General features: G+C 40.0%; 2 protein-coding genes across 5 annotated transcripts in view; one reads left to right on the top strand and one right to left on the bottom strand.

Annotated features, from left to right (window-relative positions):
• Positions 1-6,420: 6,420 nt before the first annotated feature.
• On the bottom strand, positions 6,421-23,838 carry NICOL1 (NELL2 interacting cell ontogeny regulator 1). Of its 3 annotated transcripts, none has more exons than XM_072994834.2 (4): positions 23,609-23,838; positions 14,792-14,938; positions 12,609-12,697; positions 6,421-7,888 (listed from the first exon to the last, which is right to left on the bottom strand). In XM_072994834.2, the coding sequence occupies exons 2-4, from the start codon at positions 14,910-14,912 to the stop codon at positions 7,817-7,819; spliced, it is 282 nt and encodes a 93-aa protein (XP_072850935.1). In that variant the 5' UTR covers positions 14,913-14,938; positions 23,609-23,838; the 3' UTR covers positions 6,421-7,816. The 3 variants fall into 3 exon arrangements, with proteins under 3 accessions (XP_072850935.1, XP_072850934.1, XP_020661581.1); XM_072994833.2 differs by lacking the exon at positions 23,609-23,838 and adding an exon at positions 16,850-17,119; XM_020805922.3 differs by lacking the exon at positions 23,609-23,838 and adding an exon at positions 16,834-17,089.
• A 275-nt stretch (positions 23,839-24,113) lies between these two features.
• Positions 24,114-25,368, top strand: part of NELFA (negative elongation factor complex member A) — a 56,972-nt gene continuing 55,717 nt past the window's right edge. Inside the window, exon 1 of one of the 2 annotated variants that reach the window (XM_020805919.3) lies at positions 24,114-24,628. In XM_020805919.3, coding sequence (XP_020661578.1) covers positions 24,245-24,628 — 384 coding nt within the window. In that variant the 5' untranslated portion in view covers positions 24,114-24,244. The remainder of the gene's footprint in view (positions 24,629-25,368) is intronic. The other variant, XM_020805920.3, reaches the window with a different exon arrangement.

The following is a 25,368-nucleotide window of genomic DNA, read 5'->3' on the forward strand; positions in this document are numbered from 1 at the left end:
TCATAACAGGAGTAAGCCCATTGAATCAACAGAACTTATATAGGTATTAACCAACCCAATCCCTACTGCCTCAATGGGCCTTTTTTACTTAAAAAAATATTTTATAACTTGGGATAGGGTATGGGATACAGAGGGTAAATGGAAATGTAAGGAGGAAAAGGGGAGGGAGGAGAAACACAAAATATACTGACATCCAGTCTATTCATATTGCAATATCAAAATTCAAACTTTCCGCTTTTCTACTATTCGCTGCTCTCCAGATTTTAATTCACATTTACATCCTAATTTAGATCTATGTTATTCAAGCACTATCTGGTGACTCGAACCATTTATAAAGTAAATCCCATCATTCAGTTGCCTTTTGTATTGACAGTCTTTCAACACTTCTGATAGAATGTCCATTTCTGCCGCTTCTCTTATCTTCTCAATAAGTTCCTCTTGTTTCGGTATCACTGGTCTTTTCCAATTTTTGGCATAAAGAATTCTGGCTGCAGTGACTATATATATAACTAAGCACTTCTTTGTCTTATCTATGTTGTCTGGTATCATACTCAATAGAAACAGTTCTGGAGTTAGTGGAACCTTATAAAGCAATATTTTTGTAACAAAGTATGCACTCCTATCCAATATTGTTTCGCTACTCTGCAAGTCCACCACATATGATAAAAGCTTCCCTCGTGTGCTTCACACTTCCAGCAAACATTTGACACATCTGTATAAATCTTTGACAATTTTTCAGAGTCATATGCCACCTGTAAAACATGTTGTATATTTTCTCCTTAAAATTATCTGATTTTGTAAGCTTTATATTATTTTGCCATATTTGCAAACATTGATCATTAATTAATTCGATTTTTACCCCGCCCCTCTAGACGTCTACTTGTCTTATATTTTAATTCCTAACGAATAATTATACATTTTCTTAATTCTTTTATCTTTCAAGCCTGACAGAAGTTTATCAAATATTATTTGTTCTGGGTAAAAACCCTCTACTGTATTTTATCTTTTCTGTACCTGGATTTCACCTGTGCTCTGGACCACCAGTCTATATATATGTTTTGTGTCTCTAACTCTTCTTTAGACCTTAACTCACAGTCCTTTTTAAAATAAATCTTGATATCTTAGAAGCTTCACTTCCTAGGCCTACTTTCCTTTTGATTTACCACTAGATTTCAGCCTATATATGAATAAGTGATCTTTCTCTAGTTCCTTTCATGTACTAAATAGATGTTTCTGGCTAATCCTTAATGAACCCTATTTTTTCCTGAGAATTTGTGTCCTAAAAGTCATGTCTTAATAACTCACATCATTTGTGTCTTCCTGCTGCCAGGATGTTAATGTTGTCAACACCTTGAATGTTTACTACTTACGTTAATAATGTCATTATAATGTTGAAAGTTGATTACTAGGCACTAATATGCCATTGTTTGTAATTTCATTTGGTCCAGTCCCATTTTCTTTCCTTTCCCCATTTGGTCCTGCTCCCACCTTACACTATAAACTACACCAGATACTACGGTCCACGTGTATGAATAGGTAAGTTGTCATTAATAAAAATGTAGAATAAAATAAATTTGTTAATCTTAAATATAGAGCAGTACTTCTGTTTTTTCTTTGCACATTTACCTTATGATAAACATAATAAAAGAAGATGGGGAAGTTTTCAGTGAAATCAATAAAAGAAAAACGGGGCAGGAGCTTTTTGAATGGCAGAGATTTTGTACCTTTATTAAAGAGCAGAAAATAAACCAAATCAGTTTTCCCATCAACACAACCCCATACCAGGAAAAATTTCACTTACTTGGTTGTCATACTTGACCTGCTCATCGTGTTATAGTCACAGAAACCTTGCTAGGAAAAAGTAAGCTGACTTCCATCCTTCTTCCAGTTAGTGCAAACTCTTAACAGAGTTACGGTATCGTTCTAACTCAGAGAGATTGAAACATCAGTCTTACTGAACATTTTACTGCCATAACAAGACAGCTGGATCAAGTACCATGTTGATCATGTTGCTTTCTCACCCCCATCCTCTGGTCTTGCTTCAGGCCTTGGGGGGTGTAGCTCAGAAGCATTTAATTCAGCCTGATTGCCCTTGTCTGACACAGTCAGGGAGTGGGCTGGGGCATTGGAGGCAAAGCCATCAGGAAATGCAGTGTAGCAGCCATACATGCTGAAGATAGAAGCCATTGCATTTAGAAGGAAGGAATTAGCCTTGTCAGGCACTGAAAAGTGACAGTTCAGGGCAGACACTGGGAGGTGGTTCAAGAAAAAGACCAGATATTTATGAAGTCAGGTGACAGCACAGATGTTGCCTCAACGGCAATTGAAGCCAGGCAGAACTACAATTGCAGCATTACTTTTTCTGGCTGCTTGGTCTTCCAACTGGACAGCAAAATTACATTTGAAGAAAAGCACTAGTGGGACATCTGGGTAGTGTGTAGTTGTAGCAAACACACAGAGAAAGACCATCTACCCAGTTAATCTCAGTCCTCTAAGTGCGAAATTGTACATAGCAGATCTTCAGGACTGAACAATCATACTTGTGTATGAAGCCTATGCTTACCTCCCAACGTTTATTAACAAAGCAAAGCAAGCTATCTAGAAACTGAGTCGTGGCAACTGGACTTCTTTCTTATTAAATTGAAACGTTCTCCTACTCATTCAAGTAACTTCTTCAGTTTGAAGAGAATTGCTGTTCAGACCAGGGGGAAGTGAAACCAATATGGAGGATATAATGGGGATCTCCTACAAAATCTCCTCCGACTGAAGAAGCTACTTGGATAAGTAGCAAAACATTTCAACCTAACGAGAAAGAAGTCCAGATGCCATGACTCAACTTCCAGTTAACCTCACCTGAGTGACTGAGAACCTTCAAAGATACAAAGCAAGCTAATTTGAAAATTGTGGAGATGCAGAAGACTCAAGATAAGAGTACCAGATGTTTTCAGCACTTAAGGAAATCTTTCTTTTAATAATAAATTGTTTGTAACTTTGGCTCAACTCACACTTTGGCAAACAACACACATGTGATTTGGAGTTATTAATCTTTACTCTGGACAGATTCTTTCACAGATTACTTCTTCCATTTTATGATGAGCTGTTTCCATCACCACCCTAAGGACCAACAGAAATAGAGAGGTTACTTACCTGTAACCATGGTACTCCAAGTGGGACTCTGTGAATCCACATGAATGCATAAATTGTGCCCGCGCAGGACTCTTTGGAATATTCTAGAGCTAAACTAAATGTCCAACAAAACGTTTCCCCATGGTGCACATGCTCTGTCCACCTGTGGTACCTCAGTTCTGAATGTCTGCCACTGTCAAGGCTCTGATAATTAAAAGCGATAGGTAAGCCATGATGGACAGCAGGGAGGCTGGGTGGGACATGTGGATTCACAGAGTACCACTTGAAGAACCATGGTTACCGGTAAGTAACCTCTCTTTCTTCTTCATGATCTCTGTGAATGCACATGAATGGGTGACTAGCAAACTTACTTACCAGAAGGCGGGCTGTCATGGTAAAACTGAAGTTAGCACAGCTCATCCAAAACCTGCTTCCTTTTTGGCTCTGACATCCAGCCCATAATGTGTTGCAAAGGTCAATGGTGTAGACCAAGTAGCTGATTGACAGATGTCAGAGAGTTCAACACCATGCAGCCAGGCAGTAGAGGTAGCCATGGCTCTAGTAGAATATGCCCTCAACACATCTGGTGGAGACTTGCCAAGCAGCTCATAGGCTAAATTGATGGCAGAAACTATCCATCTGGAAACCGAGCGAGAAGAAGCCGGGTGACCCTTGTGAGGACCATGGAAGCAAACAAACAGTCTAGGAGATTTGTGGAAGTCCTTAGTCCTGGATATACAAAAGGCCAAAGCCCAACAAGCATCAAGGGAATGGAGCATGTGCAAAACATCTGAAGAAACAATGTTGGAAGAATCAAAGTCTGATTAACATGAACATTTGAAACCACTTTAGGGAGGAATGAGACATTGCGATACAAGATGACCTTATTGGGGTGAAATTGTATATGAGGTGCATCAGCCTGTAGTGCAGCCATCTCACTCGCCCTCTATGCAGACGTAATGGCCACCAAAAACAAAGTCCTTAGAGACAGAAGCTTTAAAGGAGTAGATGCCATAGGATCGAATGGAAGATGCGAAAGACCCTCAAGACAATCTGAAGGGACCATTGAGGGATTGGAGGCCGTACAGGTGGACGAATGTTATGCAAACCTTGAAGGAATCTCCTCACAGTCGGGTGTGAGAATAAGTGGGAAGCGTCTGAACCCACAGGCTGATACGAAACAATGGCAGAAATATAAACTTTGATTGTAGAATCCTCCAGTCCCAGATTGAACAAATAATGTAGGAAAGTAAGAAGGGTTCCCAAGGAAACTGGAACAGTGACAAACCCTCTGGGCAAAGCAAACTTAGTTAAAACAGACCCCTTATAAGAATACAGAAGTTTAGTTGAAGGCTTCCTCGCCCTTTCGAGCACCTCTTTTATGTTGGGAGAATCCTCCACACTGTGAAATGGAGCGACTCTATGTCGGGATTACAGACATTGCCTCCATCCTGAGTCAAGAGGAATGGTTGAGGAGATAGTTTCAGGAAATCGGACACGATGGCCTTGAGGGTGGTAAACCATGGTTGCCGAGGCCACTATGGCGCCATTAAGATGGCATCAGCTTGCAACTGGTGAATTCTGGCAATTGTCCATTGAATGACTGGGATGGGAGGAAGAAGATAGAGAAGGACAGCATCCCACTTTACCATGAAGGCATCTCCCAAGGAACCCTTGCCTCTCCCTGTTCATTGAACTGAGTGGTGAAGATGTCGATGATCGGGTGTAGTCCACCTGTTGCAGATATGGGTGAACACAGAGTCGTCAAGGATCCATTCATGTATCTGAGTGGTCAGATGGCTCAAGCAATCGGCCACATCATTGTCCTCTGTCGCCACATGGATAGCGATTTGAAATATGTGATGATCGTAGCACCACTCCCACAGGTGGATCGCTAAGTACAGGAGGGACAAAGAGTGAGTGCCTCCCTGCTTGTTTATATAATACAGAGTGGTCATGTTGTCTGTAGCCACTTGTACTCCACGGCTGACCACTAGAGGACAGAAAGCGCGAAGAGCCTTGATTATTGCTATCATTTCTAGAAGACTGATATGAAGCAGCTTCTCTGAGCTGAACCACATGACGTGGATCTTGTGAATGCCACAATGCGCAGCCCAGCCTGTCATGCTGGCATCTGTTGTGACCTGTACAGTCAGTTGAAGGGCTTGAAAGGCCGACCAATTAGAAGATGCGGCACAAAAGTCCACCACTTTAGTTGATGAGATAACTCTGGAGTGACCCGTAGACGTTTGGCAGGGTTGTCTACTAATGGATTGAACTGAGAGAGGTACCACGCCTGCAGGGAGTGCATCTTCAATCGAGCATGAGGAAGAACAGATGTGGTGGAAGCCATGAGACCTAAAAGATGTCGTGTGTGGTGCGGAATGGACGAATAGCACTACTCAATTTGTAAATCCTCTCTGCAGGGAGGAAGACCCTGGCTCTGCTGGAGTCCAAAACCGTGCCAATGTAGTTCATGGTAGATATCTTCTTTATAGGACCTCATTGGCAAGACTGATGTTTCCTCATCAGTCTACTGTTTCCCTGCCACAATAAAAACTGTGGTGATATGAAAGTTACAGAGATACCCAATGATCAAGAGATTCTGATTTATATATGAATGTGTAATTTAAGAATGAGAAACTGACTGCATCCAACTAAAATTGGCTGAACTGACAACATCTAAAGAGACAGACTAAGGATGTTCATTTGGTTAGCTGTTACATAAATGTAGCTACTGCTGTTTTGGAAAGCATTTTCTCTTGAGCAACATTTGTGATAAAGAGCTACAGGGGAGTGGCATGCCATGTGATTTCTACTCTTTTTCAGAGATCTTCTATTTTAGCTTCACTGGACATTCCTCTGATCTCCTTGCTGAAATATTCTTACCCAGTTATGCTATTATAGCATGAACAATATAATTTTTGGAAGTTAATTGTGTCAAGTTAAGAAATTACCATAGACACTATCAGTTAAACATCAAGTTGCATGACTCAGCATGCAACTGCTAATGCCTACAGTGATTTCTAAACTTGAGACAATTTGCCACCAATTGTTATGTCCATTGCATTAACTACACAAGAGGATTTTGACCACGGTTTTGGAAACAGAAAAACAAAAATTTGAACAACACACAAAAAAATATAAAAAACTGAAATGATATTATTGGAAAAAAGACTGAAAATGTATACAAATATTGTGTTTTTTAAGAGAAAGTCTATGAATAGGAACACAGTTATCTAATAACATGATTTCTAATCACATGATTTCATATATTTAAAAAAGGACCCACTCTAATGGTTGGAGGGCCTTTATTTATTTTTAAAACTTAATTTGTGAATCAATCAATAAAGAAGAAATTGTATAGTAGAATATCTAGTTAGCTGAAGTCTATTTGTGAAAATCTATGAACATTAACCTACAAAAAGGAAATGATATGAAACAATGCAGATTACATTATATACATTGGCATTAAAATGTTAGCAATGGTGTGGCTAGAATCAGATATATCTATGGTGAGAAGTTAAGAAAGTGAAAGCCTTCAATACTGTTCTCATTGATTTCGAAAAAGCTGTAGGCTGCTCAGTTCTTGAAGGTCCATTGACAAACCCCAGATTAAATAATTCTCAGGATTCTCAAATTCCTTCACAACAGTATTTCTTTTTCAATACCATCTACCACTCTTATTGTATCAAAGTGAATAATCAGGCTTAGCTCCCAGCAGAAAGTCATTGGTATTTGAAGCTGTGAAATGTGTTTTTATTCTGAAATTTGACTAATCAATTATTAATAATATTTGTCTACATTAATGTAGTTGATCTTGGGTTTACATTTCTGCACTGCTATGAATTTATACAGTACAGTAAACTCTCCTTGGATTACCAGCAAAAATGTAGCTACAATATAACTTAGTCAGAGAACCATTTGCTAACTGTAGATCTACAACTTCATTTAATATATTTTAGTAAATTAATCAAATGGGATTTAGCTTCTTGATCAATGCATCTATTGATCAGACATCATATAAGGAAGCAGAATATTTCTGAAGCAAGAAGCATAGTTCTTAGGTCACTGTAGCTGAAGCAACATTATAGCACTCATTCTGAGTATAGGAGAAACAAGAATACTTCTTTTAAGGTGGTGCTTCTCATCTGCACCTTTTATAAACATGCATATCTTGTACTGTATGATTAACAGGGGCCATGTTTTCCATTTACTGTTTCAAAATATCCAATTAATTGATTAAGTATTGCAGCCTTCTTTTTTAATCTGTTTTATTTCATCCTGCTCATTATACAACTATTTTTAGAAATAATGGGAAAAGAGAGCGAAGGGAAAGTCCTAAGAATCCTGATAAGTTCTGAATTCTTTTCCATTGAGAAAAATATACGGAGATAAAAATGAGAGTTTTGCAAAATAAAATGTCCATATTTTAGTAATAGCTCCCAGTGGCACCCCTTCCAGCATTTGCCTTCTTTTGGAAAATTCACAATGACATCAACATGGGTGGGGAAAAATTATACAAGTACTCAGAAGGCAAACACACAGCAATCTTGTCTACTTAGATTCATAAGTGCCCCGGGTGGGGATTACATGTTTGCTGTATTTAATTTCCTAAATCTGTCTGCACTAACAGCAGTGTTTTAAAAGCTGTTGAAGAATCAGCAACCACTAGGGAGATCTCCAATATTCAGTTCAGGGCATTTGCAGCTAAGCAGTCACAAAGAGTTCTCTTCTCCACTTTAAAAAGCAATGTTTCTGTCTGCAGAGAGAGAGAGAGAGAGAGAGAGATGAAGAAAGTTAAGATAGTATCAATACTTATCTTACAATCTCCTGCATTTTTGCACAAATAAGGACAGTTGAGATAGCTTAGACTTCAGAGCAGTAATTAAACATATCTTAAATATAGCACTAGTATTACAAAAATTATCTATATTAAATGGGGCTACTGTGTGCATAATATAGAGGCACTGCACTTGGACAGCACTGCCAACTTCAAAAGTGGTCATCGGTTTCCTGTTGAAATAGATGAGGAGTTGAATCTGTCTCCTTACTCCTCAAAACAAGCAAACTATGCTGTGAAAACTCATATTTGTTAAGCATCTGCTTGCTTTTTTCTTAGTTCTAGTAACGGCACAACAGGGTTTAATGGATCTTGTTAGTTATCTACTGACTCCAATCTCATGCTTGAGGCAGAATATCCAGAATTAGAGCATCACTAGTAGATGTTCAGTCTCTACTTGAAGACTTCTAGCAAGAGACAACCTACTTCTTTTCCAGGCAATGGTTCCACTATTTAAGTGTTTTTCATTTATCCTATTATTTGAGCAAAATCTACCTCGTATAACTTGGTTCACTGCATGTAGCCGTGCTTCCTTGGGCAGGAGAAAACCAGCTTTTTCTGTGAGAACTGTTCAGGGATCCGAAGAACATTATTAGGTCTCTCTTGAGGCTTTTCTTTGAATATTCAGTTCCTCCAACCTTATCTCATAGGACTGGAGTTCCATGCAGGTGTCCACTGTCCTCCAATGAACCTGAGTCTCACTGGGAGGGGATTTTTACAGCCTAAAGTAACTGTTACTATTAACACTAATCCTACAACTGAACAGCTGGAAGGGACCCTATGGACCATCAAGTCTAGCCTCTGTCAAGGAGGCACAGTGAGTGGGGAACCAAACTCCAAACCTCTGGTTTTGTGTGTAATCCAGGAAGGTTTGATGAGACTGGACTGATCACTTTCCTGTGTTTTCCTGCCTTATACTCTGCTAACTAAAGGAACAACCCAATTCCTAGAAAATTTTCTAATAACATTTCCTAAATGGGTTATAAATCCAGACCAAATCGTTTGGCTCAGAGAGATTACTAACTGGCATTTTCCAAGCTATATTGCTTTCTAAGTATTGCATTTTATTTTTTTTCTCCCAACCACCTCGAGCTAAAATCACACACTAGCTGAAGAGACAGAACTTTTGTCTTTCGTTTTGTTTTTGCTCCTTTGCCTAAGATCAGTATCCAAACTTAGTCTGAAATCCAAGGATGGCTTTGGACCAAAATAGAGGTTTTTCTGGAAAATTTCCAAGGCTTACTTCTGTTAATTTTTCCCAGTGGATGACTAGACTATAACTTAACTTAAATGCTCTGCAGGTCCATGGCTGTACTGAAATTTTATGAACCCCAGGGAGAAACATAAGAAGCAAGAACTAGCATAATCTGGAAGGAAAAGTAATCCATAGCAAAGGCAGTGATCTAAGAAAGCCTATCAGCTTGTTTATATAAAATTACGGTATGTGAAACTGCTAAAGATACACTTAATGTCCTAGAGAAATTCTATGGATTTACCAGGCTTAAATCATGAGATATCTGGATCAGGGAACTGGTATGATTAAGATGTAATTCTAAGAAGGACTATACTATGAAAGCCATATAACTGTTTTGGTTATGGTATTTGATAGTTTGATTTTGATTGGATTTAAGCAAAAAAAAGTGGGTTTCCTGAGGAAGAAAATTTTGATGCTTTTTAAAATCTCTTCTGGATGAGAAGCAAGAACTGAGATTAGAACAGGTTGTGAATGCCATCATGCAATAATTCACTAAATAAAGGAGCTTTCCTCAGAGTCTCGGACCAAAATGATCTAAATTACCTGGTGAATGAGAAGGACACTAGGAAAGCCACTCCCTGAAGCCAATCATATTCTTTTTAGAACTGTGGTAGGAAGGGCCATGTAGCCAAATAATTCTCCCAGAGATTTTTTTCAACCAAAGGTAGCAAAACCAATTCTGTGACAAAACAACAGAAGCATGTTAATGATCCTGTGTGTGAGAGAAAGGAAAAAGCCAGCAAGGATTTTAAACACAGATACTGCATGGCTTATGGTTCTGAGCGGAAATCAAATGATTGGAATATGAGGGAATTCTTTCTAACCTTAAATGGGACTGCTGGTAGAAATATTCAAATAACCAATGGAGGCTCCAAGGATATAGACAGAATTGGAATTGGCATTTTATAATGTGAATTAGTCAGTGAAGAAAGTGGCAATACTATAAATGATGTTCCTGATTTGCATTGCAACATGCTAAGTGCTCCAGAGATGACAAAGGTTTTTCCTTACATAATGAAAATAGAAAGTGCATAGCAAAATAATGATGTATGTTTTCAAGATCCTCTATTTGTGTCCATAGGCTGAGTCTTTTGGCCCATACAAGACAGCAACAGCTTGGATCTTTGGCATTGTCACTTTGCACAGAGAAATCAAAGGCAATCCTCGAGCTACAGAACCATAACCTTGCTAGAAGTATCAAAGTAAATCCACATGATGAAAATAGAAAAACCAAGCGCAGAAACTATGTCACAGAAAACCTTGTTCCCACTAAGGAATGAGAGGTGAAGCTCCAAGGTGTTAGATCTAGTACACAGTGATCTGTATGGGCCACTTAAGAGTCACCTGTCTACCGAAGGAGAAGAGTGAGACATGTAAGATGCTGAAGAGGTACATGGCTATGGTTAAGCAACAAGCCAGAAAACAAACTCAAGGCACTTCAGACAGACCAAAGGGCTGAGAATACCTCTTGTACCACATACACAAGCCTTCCTGGAGGATGGAGGCATTTTGCACAGGAGGAACGTCACACATACTCCTGAGCAGAATGGAACAGCTGCAAGGAAGCTAAGATATCTTTTGGAAGATGCATGCTTGAAGATGCAGATTTGCCCAACGGACTCTGGGGTGATGCAGTCATGACTCCAATTTATCTCCAAAAGGGATTGCCAACCAAAGGCCCCACAAAAACACCAATTGAATTAAGGCATGAGTGCCAAGTGTGGAACACACCAGAGTTTTTGGGAGCCTGGCACATATGTACATACCAAAACAGAAAATACACAAACTGGACTCTTGAACAGAACAGAATTTGATGGGCTATGTTCCTGGCAGCAAAGGCTAAAAATCATGAACATGAAAACAGGTGAGGCCAGCATAAGACATGTGATTCACTTTGATGAACAAAGCAAAGCTGATAAAAGAAGGGCTGTGACAGATAACTCAGAAGGGCAAGATCAATATGTTGAGTCCCTCCTAAATATGGCAGCAACAATGTCTTCACAACCTCTCAGACAAAAAGCAGGAAGAGAATGACAAACACCATGAGAACAGTGCACTAAGGGAAAGAGTCAGAGATAGAGGTGTCAAAGCTTTTGAACTGGAAGAGGCACCGATGCCACAACAAATTCCAGAGCCAGCCGCTCATCACAACTCAACAGAAGTGTGCCAGCTCTCTGCCTGACCTACCTTGCTTGACCTACCTCACTGATGAATTAGCCAGTGACATGGGAGGAAACTGAACAGATGCCAGCAGCTGAAGCTGCCAGATGGAGAGAAGCTGCAAAAGAGGAGACATAAGCGCTGCACAAGAATGAGATATGGACCTTGTCCAGGCAAGAAAGCCATTGGATGCAAGTGGCTCTTCGAAGTGAAGCACTGCAAGGCAAGATCTAACACTACAAGGCAAAACTAGTGGCCAAACAATTTCTGCAGAAGTATGGAGAATACTTTGGTAAAACCTTTGCTCTTGCTGTCTTGTTGCCTATCCTCTCCTCTTTCTCTGGCCATCCTCTAAGAAGCAGGCGTAGTACTTTCTTTCTCCATGTCTGGAGACTCCATTTTACCCTTTTCCCTCCTTCTGACTGTATCTAGATATGAAACTGTAAAGATACTTTTTTCTATTTTAAAATGCTTTTAAAGTGCCTGTTACTTCACAGAGAGGTAGCTTTGTGTGCGTCTTTTAGTCTGCTAAATAAAGGAATGCTGTAACCAAATTCATAGAAACCTTGTTAACAAAAAATCCTCAACAAATGGTCTGACACAGTATAAGGCAGCCTATGTCCTGTGTACACCATTGTAAGTACTATAGATTCCTATCTAACATATCATCACTGATGTGTGTGGGGAGCGGTACAACAGGGTTTCAGCCAATTTATGTTACACCTTAGCTCAGTGATGGCAAACCTACGGCACGCGTGCCACAGCTGGCACACAGAGCTCTCTCTGTGGGCACGCGAGCCATAAGTCACCATCGAGAAATACTTAGTCATCCTCCGATCCTGGATTTTAGGACACCCCTCTGCTGGTGCAATGGTCCAGTGGACAGTTGCAATGGTGACCATTACCGGTCTAGCCCAATGGGGATTGGAGGACCAGTAAGTATTTCTTTGTTAATACTGCCCATAGGGGGAAAAACACAAGCATTTAACCCTTGCAGTGCAGGAGCAGTTGCTTTTTCTAAACTAAAATCTCAGTATTTGGGTTTTAATTGCAGTGTTGGCACTTTGAAATAAATAAGTTGATTTTGAGTTGCAGTTTGGGCTAAAAAAGGCTCACCACCACTGCTCAACTATATGTGCTATCTGTTGTTTAACAAAATGTAATTTAAAAAATGTGTCTGCACATGTGTGTGTGAGTGTTTGTGCATTGGGAAAGAAGCCTTACCCGTGAATCTAAATTGTAAGCTGTCTTCTTTAAATCTTGTAACGCCCTCTGCATGAATTCAAATGCATGGCAATCAACACATGGGCGACCTAGAAGTGGTTTTTAGTAGAAAGATTGAAAAAAACCTATGAAATAGGAATGAGAATGAATACAATTCCTTTGCTTGAATACAACAGAAACAAAAATATGCCCAGACATCCACAAGCTCAAAATAGGACAGGCTTAAGGATACCATGAATCTCTGGTAGTTTTTTTTTTCAGAATCATTACAATTTGCACTGTCAGTTTTGAGACCCAGCAAAAATAAATAAATAAAAACAAAGCAAAATAAAATAAATGTCAAGATCAAAACTAACCATGCAAATTTAATACATTTCAGGGAAGATATCCATCTTACCTCAAAAACATAATTTTTCAAAATTTTTAATTGAACAGGAGGACAGTGGTCCAGAAGACAGTAACAAAGCATAAAAGAGGCAAAACTAGAGAAGCAGTGTCAAAAAGAACAAACGCTGTACAATGGCCTTATGCAGAACAGCGAAACATCGTAAGAATAAAAAAAAAGTCATCTGATTATACTGTAACTACAGAATATAGTGAGGCCATATTCAATTCTCAGTAAAATGTTTGTGAATTATTGGAAAGAGATTGACAAAGAAAATGATGTAGAGCAGAGGTTCCCAACCTTGAGTAACCTAGGTGTTCTTGGACTGCAACTCCCAGAAGCCTTCACCACCAGCTGCGGTGAGTTGCAGTCCAAAAACACCTGGGTTACTCAAGGTTGGGAACCACTGATGTGCTCTTCTCTCTTTTAGACACTGTGATGGCTCCAAGTGTCCTGGTATATTTACTGGTCTGAACTCCTCTCAGATTAATTATCTTTTCTCTCATTTCTGCCAGAGTATCTCTGTGACACAGTATCATAATGGGACTTTTGTGTTGCATGCTCATCCAAGGCCAATGCATTGGATCTTGTGCGCACAGAAAAGTCCAATTCTAAACAGATATAGGTTCTGTAAAAATACTCAGAAGATGTAAAAAGTGGCAGCCTTACTGAGTCCCTTGGTGATTTGGCACCTTGAGTTCAGCTGAACTCTTCAAAGTAGCTTGACTACAAGTCTCTTTGCTCTGTGGTGAGCATCAGGATCCCGATATCAGGTACTCCACATAATGTGCAACCTTCTCTGAGGCTGCTGTGTGTTAGAGTGGCTGGTTTTAAATCTCTTTGGAAAACCACTGTAAGTGGCTCACCCAAATCATGACCTTTTATGAGAAGAACCAGTAGATAAAAGCTCCTTCTGCAGAGAATAGAGCACTCCTAAAGTGTACAGAATGTGCGGTTAGATGTAATAACCTGTCTTCCTCTTGGTATATTGCCAAAATTTATAGAACTCTCCCCCCTCTGTTTAAGGGCCAGATTACATAATAATAACAAACAACAGGAACTCTGTTTTTTAAGGAACTGCTCTTAAGTGGCATGTGTCATTTCACATTGCCAGGAAGACACTGTCTCCTCAAGGTGAAATAAGGCTAGAGAGTTAGGGAAGGAGAGCTGTTTGCAGGCACAAAATGGAGAAAATCTGGAAAAACTGTAACATGTCAAATCACCACCAGCATTAAAGTAATTCTGAAAATGAATAGTACAGAGAAAGCAGCTCTGTGCCTAAGCATTCATAGTAGTCTCTTGCTGCATTGTATTCAAGGCCATTTCACACATTACGTTCTTAACATTAATTTTATTCATTTTTACCCTCTCAAAATAAGGCAATTAAACTTATGGAAGTTTAAAACAACAGACATACTGCTATTTACAAGGAGAGGGAATGTCTTATAGTATGAAAATTTAAATTGAAAGAATCCAAAGCAAAATTAAAACAGGCATGGAAGCTTGGAGTGAGTTATCCTGTGTTTGTGGAGAAAGGGGAGACCAAAGGAGCCACTCTTCCCTTTTGTCTCAAACTGAGTGACACATCTCATATGATGGGCCCTTAGATGTCTTAAATGCATGCACACAAGTATATATACATACACGTTTGATGAATATGACAAACACATTTGTGTCTGAAGTAGACTGGTACACATAAGGGAACTAAAATGTGCTATATTTTATGTACATTCAGGAGCAAACTAAGATTGATCTTTGATGTGTTGGTTTGAGAAGGGAGATCAAATTCAGTACATACTTTCTGCAGGGATTGTTGTTCCCGATTCCTCTTCAGCAGTAGCTGGCTTTGCAGAAATAAACCAGACTATAAGAATTAAAGGCACCAACGTGACTGCTCTGCTAATACAAGCCTTCAGCATCTTGGTATGGAGACTTTATCTTTTCACTGTTGCAGGGAGCAAAAAGAATTCAGGGAGAAACAGTATGGACAACTGTAATATTTGTACGAGTATTTGGATGAGTAATGTTAAGCAATCTGGCTGGGTAAAAATGCTTATTTTAAAACCTACAAGATAGTTATGGTAGCATCAGCTGCACATCAGAATTTTTGTATTTTACTTAACTCTTGTCTCCAGCCAGGGGCTGCTTGTGGATCAGGATGGAAAGTACATCACCCTAAAATTTCAGGAGAATGATATGCTGTCTGAGTCATAAGCCAACCTTATTTCCAGCCACATCCTGGAAACTACTAGAACTACTAGAGATGGAACTGCACTTGTCTGGAAGATAGGAATACTGCAGACTTAAATCCAACAGGTTATTTAGCAAGATGATAACCATTTTATAAGACCTTATTAATCTGTTAATAGTTGCATAGATGCACTGTGAGACAGGGGCTAAGTCTCAAGCTTCATCTATGCAACTGAGGAGCTTATTTGTTAGAGGTGGCCAAATTACTGCTTGATAAGCTGTGGATCTCATTGCCATACTAGCTTTACTGTGCATTTTCCTCCTTTCAGTAATACATTTCACTTCAGCAGCAGAAGCAGTATCACACAGTTTAAAATTGGGTTCAGCACTGTACAAAGTTATTTCTAGATACATAAACAGATGAGACTTAAAGACATATTCTTGACTGCAGATCACCCTAACTTTTTCCAGTTAGCAGTTTGCATTACCTCCATGAAAATCTGTATATCTGATGTTTGCTTTTACCTTTTTAGCTTGGGAAAAACACACAATAAAGAGATACCAGTATGTTTCCTCATAGCACTATGGATGCCATAATATCTGAGGCTGGTGAACAATTATAAGCTGCAGATGTAGAACATAATCAGGTGCAACCAAGTGACACAGATATGAAGTGTGATCATTTATTTAAGGTGTTATAATAATTGCAAGCTTTCAAAGATTATGAGAGTGTTCTTTGGTCAACAGATGTTTTACAGCTGCTGTAATCTTGAGAAGGAATATGGAGTGTGTGGCTATGTCATATCACAGTTATAAGTCATGAAGCATAGCTCTGGTAGGACATACCATTTATAAATGGCAAACCAAAGACATTATGTAAGAATGCTGATTTAATCACCACAGAGGACTAGATTCAAGTATGCCTATTTCATATTTAGAAAACCAGTAAAAATGATGCAGTTAAACAACTGTATAGGCATCATTTCAGTATCTGGCACCTAACACTGAAAGTACCTATTTTGTACATGGCTGCGTTTCAATGGTAGAGATGGCATTTTCCAAAAGCACAGAATAAAGACACTCATTTTGCAGGTCCGGAATAAATGGCTTAATACAAACATTGCATTAATTTATTTCACATAATCCCTATCTTAAAACCAGTATACTGCCTGAGGAAATCTGAGTCTGTTTGCAAGCCATCAGAAATGTGTTGATATGCTACATTTTATTCCTCACTATAAGCCTCTAAAAAGCAGAACCTTTTCCGCAGTTTATGTTAGCACTGACTACTGCCTAGAAGTGACTTCAGCTTCATGGAAGTCTTTGTTGTATAGCACAAGGGGAACACCTTCCTCATTGCTCCAGTAAGGCAAATGTCCTCTACATTTTCTCAAAGAAGCTTGTACTTAATTCATCCAAGCACCAGGCAAGCTTATCACAATGATCTTAAAGAAGGAAGCATACCTATAGAAAATCACCTGTTTCAGATCGTGCACTTTATTTGTTGCACAGCAAGTAATATGCATCTGTGCAGCATAACTCAAAGGCAACTGATGGATGGCTGTTGATAAATTAGTACATAGTCTCTTTTCATTTCTATAAAATGGGAAAATCATTCCAACATATCAACAAATTTTAAAATAAAAATACCTGATCTCTCACTTGCCTTTGTGGTGGTCTCTTTGAATGGCTGCTGCAAACTGCTAGTAAAACATGTAGGGCTGTATCTCTGAGCATGTGCACTGCCTGTCGTTTTCCTTCCCTGAGAGACTCTGCCATGGCAACAATGCAGAGTGCTCCTCTAAAGAGAAGGCAAACGGACAATGGTTGTTTTCCCCGTCTTGCTATGGATGCTACTACTTTAAAAAAAGGAATCCATGTCAGGCTGAAATCTGTATCAAGATTTGTACTAGCCACAATACCATTTGCAATGCCACCCCCACCCCCCACATTGCAAACCCATGAGTAAGCTTTTGAGTTCTATTGATCTCCTTAGCAGGCAAGATGCTGAATATAACAAAAGACAAGGGAATAGGGAAATATTCTGAATTCTGCAGCTCGTAAAATGGAACATAGGAGGCATGAGGATTAGCACTGGTTGTGAAAAAAATTGTGTGATGCATCCAGGATTACTGGGACTGAAAACCCATGATAATTGTTCCTCTGTTTTAAAATATATAAACTGTAGCAGTTGTTCAAATTTGTCTCCAGCTATGACTGGAACATACATGTTTAGATGACAGCTTCTCCAGATCTTATCTATGTTTCTTTGTTTACCATTATTATTTTGTTCCAGCAACATAAATGTCTATTAACCTCCCAAAACTAATATCTAAAATATTTTGCATAGAATTACAATCCCAATTAAACATGGAATATTAAAAGAGCAGACATTTGTGAAAGAAAAGTTTTAAAAAAGAGAACCCTGTGAATTCCATGTACCTCCACTATGGCTGTCTAATATATTGTCTTCAATACAGAGACAGAAGTGTGTATATATAAATATATTTGAAGAAAAGTTCATGTGAAAAATCAGTTTGGGAGATATAGCCTTGTCAGCATTTTCTTCAGAATCCTCATGATAAAAGCACTAAAAATCATAATGAACCATAAAATCATTGAATTGGAGGAGTCCTATAATGCCATCGAGTCCAACCCCCTGATCAATGCAGGAATTCAAATCAAAACAGATCTGACAAATGGTTCTCTAATTTTTTCTTGAATGCCCCTAGTGTTTACCACCTCCTCAGGTAATTAATTCCATTGTTGTACTGCTCTAACAGTTAAGAAGTTTTTCCTGATATTCAGCCTAAATCTGACTTCCTCTAGCTTGAGCCCATTATTACATGTCCTGCCCTCTAGGATGATCAAGACAAGATCCTTCCCCTCCTCTGTATGACTACCTTTCAAATATTTGAAATTGCTCTCATATCTCCCCTCAGTCTCCTTTTCTCAAGGCTAAACTTGCTCAGTTCTTTCATTCTTATCTTAAACGGCTTTTCATTGTCCCCATCATCCTTGTCCTCTTCTGAACTTGATCCAGTTTGTTGGCATTGTTCTTAATAGTGGTGTCCAGAACTGCACACAGTACTCAAGATGAGGCCTAACTGATGCCAAATAGAGGGAGACTAGTACCTCACAGGATTTGAAAACTATACACTACTTTTGTTAATACATTCTAAAACAGCATTTGCTTTTCGTTGCAGCCACATCACACTGTTGGCTCATATTCAGCTTGTGATCTACAAGAATTCCAAAACCCTTCTCACTTGTAACATTGCCAAGCCAAGTATTCCCAGTCTTGTAACTGTGCATTTGGGTCCCCCCCCCCGATGTGGAACTTTGCACTTATCCCAGTTAAATTTCATTACATTTTTTCAGCCCAATTCTCAAGTCTATCAAGATTTTCTGAATTCTTTTTAAATCTCCCAAGGTATTAGCAATTCTACCTAGTTTTGTGTCATCTGCAAATTTGATAAGTATTCCTTGCACTCCCTTATCCAAGTCATTAATAAAAATGTTGAAGAGTACAGGGCCCAGGACGTGTTACTTCCTCCCAATTTGAGAAGGAGGCATTGATAAGAATTCTCTGAGTACGATTCTGAGTTAATTTGCTAATCAGAATATCATGGGGCACTTTGTCAAAGGCTTTACTGAAGTCAAAATATATTATGCCTATAGCATCCCCACCATCTACCAGGGATATTACCTGATCAAAACATGAGATAAGATTAGTTTGGCAGGATTTGTTTTTGGCAAATCCATGTTGGCTTCTAATTATTACTGCATTGTTTTCAAGGTGCTTGTAGAGTAACCGCTTTATAATCTGCTCCAGAAGTTTCCCTGGGATTGATGACAGGCTGACTAGTCTGTAGTTCCTTGATTCCTCCTTTCCCCTCCTTTTTAAAGATAGGGACAAAGGTAGCCTTTCTCCAATCACCCAGCACTTCATCCATCCTCCATGATATCAAGAAAATAATAGACAATGGTTCTGTGATCTCTTCAGTCAATTTATTCAACATCTCTGGATGCAGTTAATCCAGCCCTAGGGATTTCAACTGATTTACAGTAGTAAGATATTCTTTGATTATTTGTTTATCAGTCTCCAGCTGCAATCTTGTAACCTCCATTTGTACTTCACACTCGCCTGCAGGAGCATAGATTGTCTTTTGGGAAAGACAAAAGACCCTTTTTGGGAAAAGAACATTTTGGGAGAAGAAAGCTGAAGTACGAATTGATAAAGAAAAAAACAGAAGTGCTCATCTGTTATAATTTTCCCATCCCCATTGAGTAGTTGAGCTGCCGTTTCTTTTCTCTATCATTTGCTACACATATACATGAAGAATGCTCTTTTTTTTTGCTGCTTTTAGCATCTCTTGTTAATTTCATCTCATTCTCAACTTTTGCCTTCCTAATGCCATCCCTGCAGTTCTTTGCTACTTACCTGTACTCTTCCTTTGTAGCCTGGCCTCTCTTCCAATTCCTATATGTGTCCTTTTTTGTTTGGATTTTGGACTGTTTGTGGAGTAGTCAGTGTAACCTATTTTCTGGTAATCATATGATGCATAGAGAATTACACTGCAGACCAACGATGATCTGTGCCCACGTTGGACCTTTTTGGTCCAGCGGTAGGACTACTACTTTTTGAGGATGGGTTAGAGTGATTTCCCAAGACAGAAGGGATACTTTATGGAAGATTACTCCCTACAATGTAACACTTTCCAGTGTGATCAGATGTATGCCTTCCCACCTATTGATAACATCCTAAACTACTTCAGTAGGAATTAATTCTTTCTGGACCATTGTTCAACAGTAGGATTTCTGCAATAAGAGAAAAAAGTCTTACTTGCACCAGCATAGGTTGTTTTCACACTCTGTAGCAAACCTTACAATATATCTATGTAGCGAACAGCCCTTCCCTCATCTGTCCGTCACAGCAGAACAATGGAGAAGGAGCCAATGAACGGATGGAAGGCGGAGCCAAGGGGGGAGGGGCTGGATATAAAGGCTGGTGTATGGAGTCAGAGTTTTTCTGGTTGAAAGAGACTGTGTGAAACTTAAAAGAGAACTAAGAGTGAGTTAGAGATCTGTATGAACGTAGATTGGAACAGAAAGTTATGTAGGGGGGCTAAGATAGGGACTTTGGAGGGGATCGCCACAATCTACATATTTTACTGTGTTAAAAAAATTATAGTCTCTGTACTCTTAATATTATGTCTGAAGAAGTGGATTTGTTCCAGAAAAGCTCACATTAAATATAGCAGTTGGTCTTTGAGGTACCATAACCTCTTTATCTTCCTTATATTTTTACTTTTGTTTCTTGTTTATTTTATTAGCTTTATATCCCACCCATCTAGACCAAAGGTCTACTCTGGGTGGCAAATTTATGATTGCACAGTGCTTGAGGTATATTTGGTGGGAGTGGTGGGGAGTCACAAGGATTTTCTCCCAAAACAAAGATTGATTGGCCAGTAACATGAAAAGCATGCAAGCATTCAAGTTAGCAAGAGCCACAGTAAGTCAGCAGTGGGTTGTGCTAGTATTCTTCTCTTTGGGCTATGTAAAGATCTACACTTAACTAATGTGGTTTTTGTGCAGTTATAAAATGCGTTGGTGCTTATTGTGACAACCCCTTCATCCTCATCAACCAATAAGATTTTCTTTTTTAAAATGATGCTGTTGGATGGTGCATATCAACAAACTGAGGAGTCGGTCTTTTGTACATGTAATGGCTCTTAATAGCCCATTTGAAATGGAATCACTCTCAAATACATTGTGTTGCAAGGATTAACCTGCAAAAGTATACTGTTCTTTGGAAAAATCCATTGCTTTCCTAGCTTGATAGACATTAAGAGAAGTTCTGCTTTCTTCATTTTCTCTCTTCCATGTTATGATTTTTTGCAACAAGCAAAGCCCTTCTGCCATGACTAGTTCAGTCCAGCTGTCAGCAATAGTCTGGGCTTCCTGCACAATGGACAGGTCTTTAGGGGAGGGGCAATGCAATTTTGTTCCAGCTTCATCTTACAGAGCATCTTTAGGGTCCTAGTTTTGTTCTGATTAAACTAATTCTTCAAAAACCATCCATCAAAGATGGAAGCCAGTTTTCAACCATTATGCATGAGATACCAAAGCCAGTATTTCATTTAAATTATGGACAGTACTTTTCAGCTAATTAGGGTGTAAGAGGAATGGATAATCTCCTCAGCACCTGCCTTCAATAAGCTAGGTCATCTAAGGTAAACATAGTTTTAAATGTTTAATGTAGAGCATTGGAAGATAACTAAAAGCATGATAGGGTCAAGTCATTTTTAAATTTGGAATTTTTGATTGTGTCAGAGTATGATTTGTTCAAAGTTAGAAGGTGCTTTGCGTCTTCCTATTTGAGAGAATCTTTTAAGTATTAAAATGTAAGTATTTGTATAATATGTAGTAATGATGCAATAAAAATATATGATGGCTATGAAAACATAGAAGTAAATTACTGAACAAATACAATTTTCAGATATTATTTTAAAGATGCTAAGTGAATGTTGGTAGCATTGGTCTAAAAAACCATTCAGCCTAATTATTTTCAAGCTCTGGTTCTTTCCTATTAATCATTTTCTTGTTCTTCCACTTTAAATTAAAGTCTGTTTGGTTTACTTTGCTGCTTGAGATGATACACGTCTATGATTCACCAATTTATCAGCTTGCTTTCTGCGGTGGCTTCCTGTAGCAACACAACATGCATTCTAGTTTACTAGTTTAGGCCTGTTTATATGCTTGGTTGGTTTTATGCATTTTCATTTTTATAACAACTTTGCTATTTACATAAATATGTATTGATATTAGGGCATCAATTAAAACTGCCACATGAACTGGATTTACTTTTGCAATGGCAACAACACCTGAGGGTTCTGTATTGATCACACTTGGCAGACAACTACATTGGCCATTCAGATTAGGCACAGATGAAACTGAATTAAAAACTAATATCAAACTGACACCCTTTGGGTTGTCAGGCTGCTTATGTCTGGTGTACTCAATTGTTGTCAGTTAACAATTTTGTGCCATCAGACTGCCCCCCCCCATTTGTGGCTCATTAATTCGTACATTTTTATTTATTGGTTTATTGCAGCTAATTCTCATGGATATTCTCAAATGGCTTTCTTTAGATAGATTTCTTTGTAGTTTGCAGTTGTGGTTTTTATTATGATCTTTTTTTCAGGTCTGGTGGCATCTGGACAAATAAGTCAGTGCAGGATCAAAGCAAATGAATTGATCCATTAATGTAGTACTGAGATATCTCAATAGGTATGTCTACGCAGGATTAAGGCAACTGAGCAGATATATACTGTACAGGATCAGAGCATCTGGATAGGTGAATCCATGCAGTCTAGAAGGAAAGTCCTATTCCCTGAGGTCATCTAAAGGTAATTCCAATTTTTAAGTATTCATGATTTCTAGAATGTGCACATTTGAAGGAACCAAACTACACCCCCAAATGGGTAAGGCACTCCTAGAGTACCTTAAAACTACTTTTTGAAGCCAGAAGTGAATTGTGAAAAAACCCATTTCTGCATGTTTTGCTTGCCTATTCATAGCTTCAATATGCTGCTGTTTGGCACCATTTTTAGGGCTACCTTTTAACACTGTGAACATGATGATATCCAGTAGTGCCACACAGTCAATTTAATTTGGTTTGTCCGCCAGTGTCATTGAAAGCAAACCAAGCTCTCATGATATTTAGATGACATTCCCCATGCCTTACTTCCTTACTTTTTACTGTAATATTAATTTCATGAGCTGTCACTGGAATGTGGTTGTATGCTACCAAGATTCTTGGAACATGAAGAAAGAAGCACCTTTTAAAACATAAAGGCTTAGCTTCCTTCCACTGAGGAGCTGAACTGATCACTGCAACAGTAAGCATATTCACATTTATTTTTTCATATGCCAGGAAAAGACATCTCAGTCCCATCTTTTTTGTGGGGAAAAGTATTTATTTCTCACTGCACTTGTCTATCCTACAGTACCCTCATTTAAGGGCAATTTCCTCTTTGCAATACAAATATTATTGTGCTAGAAGTTCTTTGACACTTAAGAATATTGCTACATGCAAGTGCAGCAATAGACATTGTGCAACAGAGCAAATCATCATTTCATAAGGCAACTCAAGAGATGTGGGCATCCCAAACAAAAAAAAAATTTTAATTTTGTAACTGGGATGTCTCACATTCATAAACCAGAGCTTTTTAAGAACTGAATTTAAACAATGTATATCTCACAGTATTATGGCCACTCTTTCCAACGTGCTCAGCAGCAGGCAATACCTTACATTACCTCCTGGGCAGACCCACTCAAAATTATATCCAAAGCTGTCTGTTTTGGTCAATTCTGTGAGCTGCTGTTAGAGAACAGAAACATTTAGAATCGCTATACGTACATTGCGTTTCTCTAGTGACCAGGAAATACATTTGGCTCGTCAACTTAACGGAAACTGGCTCATCCAATTCTACAACATATTCTGATATTTTTCTCCATCTTCCTGCGTGTTCTGCTTAGGATAATTATAGCATGTCCCAGAAACAAATTACTTCTGGGTTCTAGTACTGTGACCGACAAGAGAGCCTGTGCAGTGCCCCCCTTTTAAGGTTTCCACTTTGTTTTGATCCCTTGATGCTCAGAGCACGACTCACTCTCTCCCTTCTCCTCCGGTTAGTGTCTCTCTAGCCCAACCCATAAACACGGCAGAGTAAGTGCAGGAGCCTGGCTTTGAGATCCGTAGAAGAGAAAACGGAAGGAAGCCACTACGATTCTTGCCGATACCGCCCCACGAAAGGCAACCCCCTTTTTGTACGGACAGCGTACGCGCCATTTTGCGTCCCGGAAGCAACCTTTCCCACCTCAGAGGGCGCTGCCATTTTAGACTACGAACTCTGCTGCCTACTTCCTTCCCCTTAGAGCGCGTCAGAGCTTCGTCTGACCAACGGCAGCCCCATATTGTGTTACGGACGAAAAGGCGGCCCCCACAAGGGGCTGGGGCCTTGTTCCCCCTCCTTTTTTTAGGTGTCTTCATAAAATGCCCGCCGAGAGTCCCTTTTTCTCCCCGCTCCGCTCCAAGATGGCGTCGATGCGGGAGAGCGACACTGGCCTGTGGCTGCATAATAAGCTGGGCTCGACGGACGAGCTGTGGGCGCCTCCGAGCATCGCCTCGCTGCTCACGGCTTCGGTTATTGACAACATCCGCCTGTGCTTTAACAGCCTCTCGTCGCCCGTGAAGCTCAAGCTCTTGCTGGGAATGTTGCACCTGCCCCGACGCGCTGTTGACGAGGTGAGTGAAGGAGGGAAGGAAAGATACGGGACCGCCCGACCCCCCTCCCTCCGCTCTTTTCCCCGTGCCCAGCCGGGCAAGACACCGAGAACACTCTGCTCGGATGGGCCGCTTGCCCCGCCCACCCAGCCGGTAAGTCCGTCAGTTAGTCAGTCAGCCCCTCAATCTCTCTCTCTCTCTCTCTCTGCCTTCAGTCGCTCTCGAGCGTCTTTCTCGCGCTCGCCTCCTCGCGACTGCCCGCTCGCCCGCCCGCTCGCCCGCCCGCGGCTTCCTCTTCTAGTTCGCGGGCGGAGCGTCCCCCGCTTTCCCCCCTTCGAAACCAGCCTTTTGAGTGTAACGTCTCCTTGGGGGTGGTGGCGGCGGCGGCGGGCTTCAGCCGTGGGTCCCGGTCGTTATCTCTCAAAACGTTCGGTCCCTCAGGGTTCAAAGTTGAAACCTAAAAGACCAGACGTAGCCCGGAGCTCCCGGAGCCGTCTTTTTTCCAGCCTCCAGATATGCTAGTGTAACTCACTGGTGTGGGTCAGGAACGGCCACTGGGAACGCTGCCTTTAAGGGGCAAGGCAGAGCTCATTAATCCTCGGTCAGTGCCCCTGGGAATATAATGTGTTTAAGAACATGAGAAATATCTTGGTATCTGATGGAGAGCCAGTCTGTTGCCACATTCTTAAAAAGCTTCACATCTGCTCTGCGGTTTGTCCAAAACTCTGGTCTACTTTCGTCGTGGTCGTTTAGTCGTGTCTGACTCTTCGTGACCCCATGGACCAGAGCACGCCAGGCCCTCCTATCTTCCACTGCCTCCCGGAGTTGTGTCAAATTCATGTTGGTTGCTTCACAGACACTGTCCAGCCATCTCATCCTCGGTCGTCCCCTTC

Source organism: Pogona vitticeps, chromosome 3, assembly GCF_051106095.1.
Source record: "Pogona vitticeps strain Pit_001003342236 chromosome 3, PviZW2.1, whole genome shotgun sequence".
Taxonomy (NCBI): domain Eukaryota; kingdom Metazoa; phylum Chordata; class Lepidosauria; order Squamata; family Agamidae; genus Pogona; species Pogona vitticeps.

Coding starts and splice junctions, on each gene's coding strand:
- NICOL1 (XM_072994834.2), bottom strand. CDS start 14,912: ATGCTGAAGGCTTGTATTAGCAGAGCAGTCACGTTGGTGCCTTTAATT. Junction 12,698..14,791: donor AACAACAATCCCTGCAGAAA/GTATGTACTGAA, acceptor AACCACTTCTAG/GTCGCCCATGTGTTGATTGC. Junction 7,889..12,608: donor CTTACAATTTAGATTCACGG/GTAAGGCTTCTT, acceptor CTCTCTCTGCAG/ACAGAAACATTGCTTTTTAA.